Here is an 8,258-nt window from a genome sequence, read left to right as displayed (position 1 = left end):
CTGCATGAGTCCGTGGTTAATGCACTTGAGACCCAACAAACTATGATGAATTTGTATCATGAATTGTCCATCTGTAGCTGCACTTGCATTTGAGTCAAATTTTCTAATGAAAGATTCAACAATCAACGCTACTTTCAGGTAATTCATAGATCGAGAGGGAAGAATACCACTAGTTTATAGGATAGATCACTGATGCCTATTCAATGAATGCAGTTCAAAAAAAAAAAATTTGTGTATCTATATGACCAAAGGGGAAAAAAAAATTCATAGTTAGCATATATTAGAGTTTACATAAATTTTTACAAGAAATCTAGCTAATCAAACATTGGATTATCTTTCCATTAAGCATCTAATTGGGTCTTGTACAAGTACAACTCAACTATTTTCATGGTCTGAGGAGAAATCAGGCTCCTCCGGCTTAAACAGTTTGGGCATCTTCAAGCTAGTGGCAGGAGATGTTACCACTTTGAACTTGGCCTTCTGTTGAATTCCTTTTCTAGCGTTTGCAGCAAACCTTGAAGCTAAAACTGTGGCTCCAATTTGCTGGCCCCCATGTGAATTTTCCATTGATGAGATCTCAGCACTGCTAGTTTGGTAATCTGCATCTGTCATTTCACTCAAGTAACCTTCTTGGTCTGAAATTTGCATGTAGTACAGGCTCTCTTGTCTGGCCAACTCCTTTGCCAGCTTTCTCCTTTTAAGCCTTCTCCATGCAACTTGTATAAAGCAAGCTCCCCAGGTCCTCCACTGATGGGAATAGTACCTGAAAGCATGCTGAAGTTTCTTGCTGTGGAGGCGTTTAAACTGGTTTGCCACAAACTTGAGGTCTTCAGCTCGAAGTGCAAATGCTTCGACTTTGGTAGTGGACCTGACGGTTCGAGTTGAGGATGGTAGGTTTAGGCTTGAAGTGGGCATTAAGGCCCAAGTCAACAACTCTTCCCCACAGAAGTCACCAGGCCTGAGAGTGATGGAGTTGAAGAAACCTGACCGACCCCCATTAGTCGTTGAGCTCTCTAGTTGGCCCCTAATGATGAAAAACATCTCATTCACTGGATCACCTTCCCGAACAATATATGCATCTTGAGTGCTTAAGGATGACACAAGACGTTCACATATGGCATCTAAGAGCTGATCATCCATTTGTGAGAAGAAAGGAACCTGGAAAATGTAACAATTTGTCAATCAAGCGGATTTAGATTAGGCAATATTCTTAGACCATTTCAACTGTTTTATATATCAAGTACTGGCCTATGATAGAAATATCCAATAGCTAAATCGAGGGAAGGGTAATGTATCAAACCAATTATCTTCAGAATCAGACAATTAAGAGGTCACTCATCAACATTGATTTATAGATACATGACTGGTATATAGCATTACAAACGACACTTGATGCACCCTATTTTTACAATCAAGAATAATATAACCTGAATACCCCTAAAATTCAAAATTTAAATTTGATATAAATTTCTTTGATAGGATCCATAACTAACCTTTTAAAATATCTCTCATCTTGGAACAACATAAATAGTGTAAATGATTGATAAGAGTTTTCTGATAGTGAAGATGAGTATGGGTCAAAACTATAATTTCTCTCATATTACAAGTGTTGGTTATGGCTGCTACAAGATATGGCATAATCATCAAAATGTTCTCTCTTCCATTGGGTAGCCATCTCCATTACTAAGTAGACAATATTAGGCATGTTTAGCACATATCCTACATTTGAGGTGTAATTCCTTTGTCTGAGTTGTAATTTGGACAAGGGAATTATTCCGCCACCCCCCATCTGGAAAAAAAAAAAGAAAAAGAAAAAATTCCTGGACAGTTGGTTAAACTCTTCACATGGTACGATACAAAATTGCATACAAATATGTTGTTGAGTAGAACTCCTTTTTCCTTGAGATTGTTTATTAGATGCTTCTGTGAGACTCGCTACTAGAAATAACCCATAGAAAGTTTTTCATCCTTTATGGTCTAATACTTGGAAAGTTTGCTTATATTTTTTTGAAATCTAGACAATCTTTTAGTTGAACTAAATAAAGGGCATGCCTAATTACCATGTTTCCTTGGTCTAATTCATGCAAGTCATAGAAAGATGTTGATCACAGAATGGAATCCCATAAAAAAGGCTTACACGGCGGACAAGGGCCAAACAAAGATGCCTTTGAATTTCACGACGGATGTCCAAAGGTAAGGCACGCAAAATGGCTTCTTCATCTACTCCTCTTGTGGCAATCCATTTATATTGAACAAAACGGCGAACACGCTCTTGCAAATCTAGAGGCAGTTGACGATGCCTCATCCACTCCTCTGTATCTCTTCTTCTTATTCTCCATTCTTCAAGTCTAATTCCCATGTTTTGTAGATAGGTCTTCAAACAAAATTTTGTCAAAATAATACACACAAATAAAAATAGATATTATTATAAATAATAAGAGAAGTAGTAGTAGTAGTAATAATAATGATATAAAAATCACTATCAGAGTCACAGACTGGAAAATTGTTTCTCAATCTCAGTAAACCATGCTCAAATTCTAGAGTTGCACCTATATGTAATACACAAATCATGGAACATCGAACAAGAATTTATTTTGAAATATACTGATTTCCAGCTAGCAGAATGCAAGCTTACAAAGCTCAGAAGGTTCATTTTAAGCAATTTACATTAATATTAAAATTTTACTGCAGATTAAGCTAATTGATTTGATTCTGGTAAGTGGAATGCTGTGAAGTAAAATACAGTCTTTCATTAAGGTCATTCTGAAGCTAACATAAGTACATAACATGATATAAACAATAATAAAAAACTTTCTTGCTCCTTTATAGGTGGCCTCAAAAGTTGACATGGAGCAAAAAGCTCTACTCTCGACAACTCTGGAACAAGACAATTTAACAGTAATATCCTTGAGAGAAACAGAAAAAAATGTTTCTAGGTCTGGCATGATAGTACATGAATATAAAGGCAGGTGACAACCACATATTAGGTTACTTTCACAATGCATGTTCTGGAACTAAAATCCTTCTTGCTAGTTTGATCATGGTAATAATATCCATTGTCTTCTTGTGTCAGAGAAAAGGAGTATCTTTTTTTTTTCTTCTCATCTTTATAGGAGTTGTCTTAATTCTTAAAATCAATCAATATATCCTCCCAAGGTGTGTTTGATCATCTTAAAATCTCTAGAATATACAAGGCTTGATTTTCATTAAAATAAAGGCTAATTCTTTTCATGTCATGAATCAACATTTTTCTAGACAATATCACAAACATTTTTTCACAATTTATGAAACTCAATGAATGTTAAATTGAAGTACTAGAGGTGTTCCAATCATGGGTAACTATTATATAAAATTGTCATGCATGTATACACATACAAACAGGGAACTCTCTGTGGAGGAGCACATAATAATCAAGCATCAATCAAGTTGATACCACAATAAAAAAAAAAAGGGCATAAAAGCACCACAAAAATCTAAGTATTTTACTACAGTGGTAAGGAATTTCAAATTCCCTCTTCTTTTGAAATCAATTTTTATCATTTTGAGTACATTGAAATATGTTGGAAATAGAAAAAATAAAAAACTTACATATCCATACATATTACACACACACATATATATAGATATATAAAGCGCAAGTAGTACCTGCATGTTGCCTATGAGATGTGAGAATAGAACTAGACCCCCAATGCAAATAACAATGCAAAATAATGTTTCACTAGTGAAAGTACTTGTCACCACACTCTGTCCATACGAGCTACATGTCACAAAAAGATTGGAGATCATATAAGCATAAGAAGAAAAGGGTATCTCAACAATGTTCCATTGAAAAATATTATACGCAAATTAGTAATGGATCCAAAAGGAAAATAACCAATATTTCCAATCAAATATTTACTTAGAAAAATTATTGATTGATAGTTTTTATAAGAGTGCAAAATAACAAATTTAAGCCACAAAAACTCCAGGATTGAGTAAGATAAAATGTTGACTTTGAGAAACACAAAAACAGGGTTGGAAGAGGGAGTGGGAGGGAGAATAGAAACGGGAGTTGATAGCTCATGTTTTAGGAATAGAAATCGCCCAAAATATATGCCAGATCACACAAAAAATAAATTTTTTATTGTCATAAATGTAAGAATGAGTTTGTAATCTCTATAAGAAAATTAAACAAAGAAAGTGCACCATTCATTTAGTATGATTTCATGTTCACAGGACATAGTGACATAGTTGAGATTCAGGACCTTATTGTTCAAGGAAAGAAATAACAAAGGGATTACCAGGAGAGGATGTAACTAAAAATTTTTATCTATCAGTCACAACACAGAATTTAACAAGGATTTTGGAAATAATTTGAGAAATACTAAAACATACTATAATTTTGATTGTATTGATTGACGCTTGAACTTTTTATAGTTCTCAGAATTTTTATAAAAGTTGAAAATACCACTTAATGTTACCTATCAAAAAAAAAAATACTACTTAATGTTGCATTAAGAGATCAAAATGTGTGATGGTTGCTAGCTGCATGACTCATGATAGTTCACAACCCTTCAATAGTTTGTGTGTAGGATTTAAGAATGATTTGTGAGAGTTACAGATATAATGTAATTGTCGCAAGTGTTTCTAGCCTGACTCTTGTGGGTCAAGCATGTAATTCATAAATCAATACTTCTTTTGTGATTTATTTAAGTTAAAACTAAATTCACTTTTTTAAATGCCGCATGAGAATTCTTTTCCCTTCTGAGTTCCTTTAAGATGCAAGATGGACAAAAGGGTACAAAAAATAACTGTATGGATTCAATTAGAATAAAACATATGAACTCAAATAAGCCATACCTTAGACCCTTCAAACCCCACCAAAAGCAGTAAAAGTATTTCTCAAGGAAAGTTGAGGAAGCAACTTCATTAATAAAAGCATCAGAATACATGCCATACTCAAACCCAATACTATTTTCAGGACGACAATTGGTGAGCACATGACTGAAGTTCAGCCAAACTCGGCGGTCAGGCTGCTCCAAAGTGCTACAATCAAGAAATGAAGAATGACAAGTTGGGAAATGCATGGAATTTGCCTCCTTCTGACATTCTTTGCTCCAGCATGAGTGCTGCCGCTCAATGGATAACAAATACCATGAAGCTCCTAAAACCTGCACTGACAATTTACAAAAATAACAGATTAGCACTTGACTAGAATTTTACAACGACTAGGTCATGCTGTTGCCATTAGGTTCCCTCCTTCCACAAAGTGAGTGACTAAACAATATAACAGATAGTAGGTGAAAATGGAGCATGGTCCCTTACATGACTTGCTAACATATAGAGAAGAAGATTGTATGCTGCCCCTAGCCAAGCAGTTCTTGCCACAACCCCAGTAATTTTAACAATCCGCCGGTACAGAGGAAAAATGAGAAACAATCGAGGAATATATTGAATGAGAACAATCAATGAAAGAATATGATTAGCATGATCAGTTATAGGGTCTTTCACTGCTGGAATTATGTACCAGATGACCGTCTGCAAAAACAACAACAACAACAACAACAATATTATTAACAAAAATGATGAGGATGACAATGATATACTATGTTAGGGTATCAACTCTAAAAATGACTTGCTGTGATAACATCCCACATCTTCAAATTGTTAGGAACCAAATCACTGGCCAAATTAAGCATGACACAAGATATAAATGGAAGTTCATAAATTAAAATCAAAGAAAATTACCAAAATATAAGTCAAATCAATATATCCTTCGAGTTCAAAAAACCAAATTATGCTTTAGTGCTCAATGTAGAAAAGAATAAAACCCAAGAAGAAAATAATGTTGAAATTCATTTTTCTTAACACAAACTCAAAACTAGGAATTATAATGTATTTTCATGGCATTGAATTTTCATGTTGTACTTCTATTAGTCAACATGTGCTCCAGTAATTCCACCATTTTTTTTTTCAGCTTCCTTCAAACTAAGAAAGGTCATTACCCAGTGTTGGGCCTGCCAAAGCTGGGTCTTGGGAAAGTGAGTTGGATATGCCCCTACAATCTAGCACTTTTGCACAACTGACCACTCTCAGGACTCAAACTTGCACATTCATGCTTGGCAGCCTCAGTCATCTACCATCAGACAGTGGTTGCTATGATCAGTTTAAGTATAATCAAATATAATCCAAGAGACATAAGTACTTAATTTTCCATGTCCTTGAGCCTCAAGTTTAACAAAAAGAAGTGCAAGGAAAACAAAATCCCCTGATAAAGGTGATAGTCAAGACTGATTAACAGAAGGCACCATGAATTGTCATTGTCATTATCATTGATACAAGGAGTATCTGAGGAAAATGTTGCCCAGGGGCTTACAGCAGAAAAGTGTTTTTGGTTATTTAATCCCATTATACATATCAAATCAAAGAGGGAGAACTATAAGATAGCATAAGACCAGCCATGCTATATGACTAAAAATAAGAAGGAATAAAGAGGCATCATCTCAGTAGCAAAATCTTCATTAATATTAGGATGTTGAGATGGATTATGTCTTAGGGGTTTAACAAAATGTATTTCTCCAAAAACCCAAAAACTGCACAAAATAATTTGGAAAGCCTACAACTGTAGCAGAGACCCCCAAAAAAGAGACGTTTTCGAGATGATAAACATCAGAGTCTACATTTAGCATTAACAGATTAGAGTTCTCTGAACCACAATATGAATTCGTTACTTGTCTCCTTCAATATTCATTCATTCAATGGTTTAAGACATATCATCGTGAGGTCTGCTCGAAATGAAAAAAAAAGTACAACCCCAATCTGGTTCCAATTTCCAGAAAACAGAACAAAGAACTGAATCATAAAAATTCCCCTTTGGTATGTCAGAGAAACACGACTCACCTGGGGGAGAGGCAGTGTTGCAGCGAAATCAATTATAAAGTCAGACTTCAAGTACCGCAGCGCAATCTGCTGCGGATCCATCACAAGCTCTCCCCTCCCAAAAACCCGAGAGCTGGGAGCCACAAAAGCCATCCGAAACTTCATGATCATATGGGTCAGGTAGAACATATCAGCCACCGTCCGAAAAAACGTGACGACAATCCCCAAACCCAGGTCGATCCGAAAACAGGCCGGGCCGTCGATCACCGGAAGATAGAAATAGAGAGGATCCAAAAAGAGAGCTAGCAAACAGGAGATGAGGAAAATGTGGTTCCATTGAGTGACAAGACGGCCACCGGGGTCGAGGATTTGGGTCCACCAGGACTTCTGGCGAAAGGAGAAGGGGCGGATGTTATTATTCATCGTCCATGGCGGTAAGGAGGGTGGAGGGTGGTAGTGGTGGAAAGACGGAAAAACCCTAGAAGAGAAAGAGAAAGAGAAAGCGTTGGAGAGTGGTGGTTTTGAGAAATTCGCGGGAAACCGAAAGGAAGGTTGGGGGGCTTGGGCCTATGATGGCCGTTGGTGCTTGAAACTGAAAAAACGTGGGAAAAGGGAAATGGTAGTTGGCCAATGCGGAGTGTGAAGCGAAGGTGTTTTAGTCATTTGGGCTTACCAGTCAGGGCTGTTTTAGTAATTCATGTGAAAAAACCAGAACTTCAGCACAATTATTTTTATTTTTATTTTTTTACTTTATTTATTTATCTAATGAATCCGAGATTATTTTAAATTAAATTAATTTTGTTTGTTTTCTTACTTAAATAGGTAAACAATTGCTTTGTAAAAATAGTTTTTGGCATGGTTTATTTTATATAATTTTATATTTTGTCCTTATTTAAATTCACTAATTAATATGATAATGATTTTAAATTAAGGGTTTGTTTGTTTGTATTTCATATAAGTAATCAATTAGTTTTAAAATAAATTCACCCATAATTTATTTCATATCAAATTGATTTATTTATTTTTTTTTAAAAAGGGTATCTTAGATTTGTTGTTTGTGAATATTATTAACCACTTTTGTTATTGTTCTTTCAATAATTTCCATAATTAAATGTAATATCTTGACATAATTAACAATATTAAATTATTGTTTTTTAAATATATCATGGACTTGTGCCCTCCTAGAAGGTGCTATTTAGGCTTTCGCAATAACAACTTTGAGGGTCGGTCCATACCCTTCTCATTTTTTATGTTTTAACGATGTATATAGATGTTTTGTTTGGATGGTATAGCGGGCAACTCATGGACATTATTTGCCCATGCCCTCCTAGAATGTGTTGTGAAGGCTTTTGGCATATATTTTGTTGCATGCACACAATGCCTAATATAGAAGCAACATT

The 8,258-nt window shown here is 35.2% G+C and overlaps 1 protein-coding gene across 1 annotated transcript; it reads right to left on the bottom strand.

Moving 5' to 3' along the window:
• Positions 1-254: 254 nt before the first annotated feature.
• On the bottom strand, positions 255-7,363 carry LOC100253469 (cyclic nucleotide-gated ion channel 18). The gene is made up of 6 exons (XM_010664889.2): positions 6,880-7,363; positions 5,305-5,517; positions 4,840-5,150; positions 3,646-3,757; positions 2,138-2,374; positions 255-1,158 (listed from the first exon to the last, which is right to left on the bottom strand). Exons 1-6 carry the CDS (start codon positions 7,279-7,281, stop codon positions 376-378), a joined length of 2,058 nt encoding a protein of 685 aa, XP_010663191.1. The 5' UTR covers positions 7,282-7,363; the 3' UTR covers positions 255-375.
• Positions 7,364-8,258: the final 895 nt, after the last annotated feature.

The sequence above is a fragment of the Vitis vinifera genome, chromosome 17 (genome assembly GCF_030704535.1).
Source record: "Vitis vinifera cultivar Pinot Noir 40024 chromosome 17, ASM3070453v1".
In the NCBI taxonomy this organism is placed as follows: Eukaryota; Viridiplantae; Streptophyta; class Magnoliopsida; order Vitales; family Vitaceae; genus Vitis; species Vitis vinifera.
The sequence above is the reverse complement of the archived record's forward strand: the minus strand, read 5'-3'. Positions and strand labels throughout refer to the sequence as shown.

What these genes read in the sequence shown, in the direction of transcription:
- LOC100253469 (XM_010664889.2), bottom strand. Translation starts at nt 7,281, where the DNA reads ATGAATAATAACATCCGCCCCTTCTCCTTTCGCCAGAAGTCCTGGTGG. An exon ending in ATCTCATAGGCAACATGCAG is followed by an intron (nt 2,375 to 3,645) that starts GTACTACTTGCG and finishes TTTTGTTTGAAG; the next exon opens with ACCTATCTACAAAACATGGG. An exon ending in GTTTGGCCCTTGTCCGCCGT is followed by an intron (nt 1,159 to 2,137) that starts GTAAGCCTTTTT and finishes TACATTTTCCAG; the next exon opens with GTTCCTTTCTTCTCACAAAT.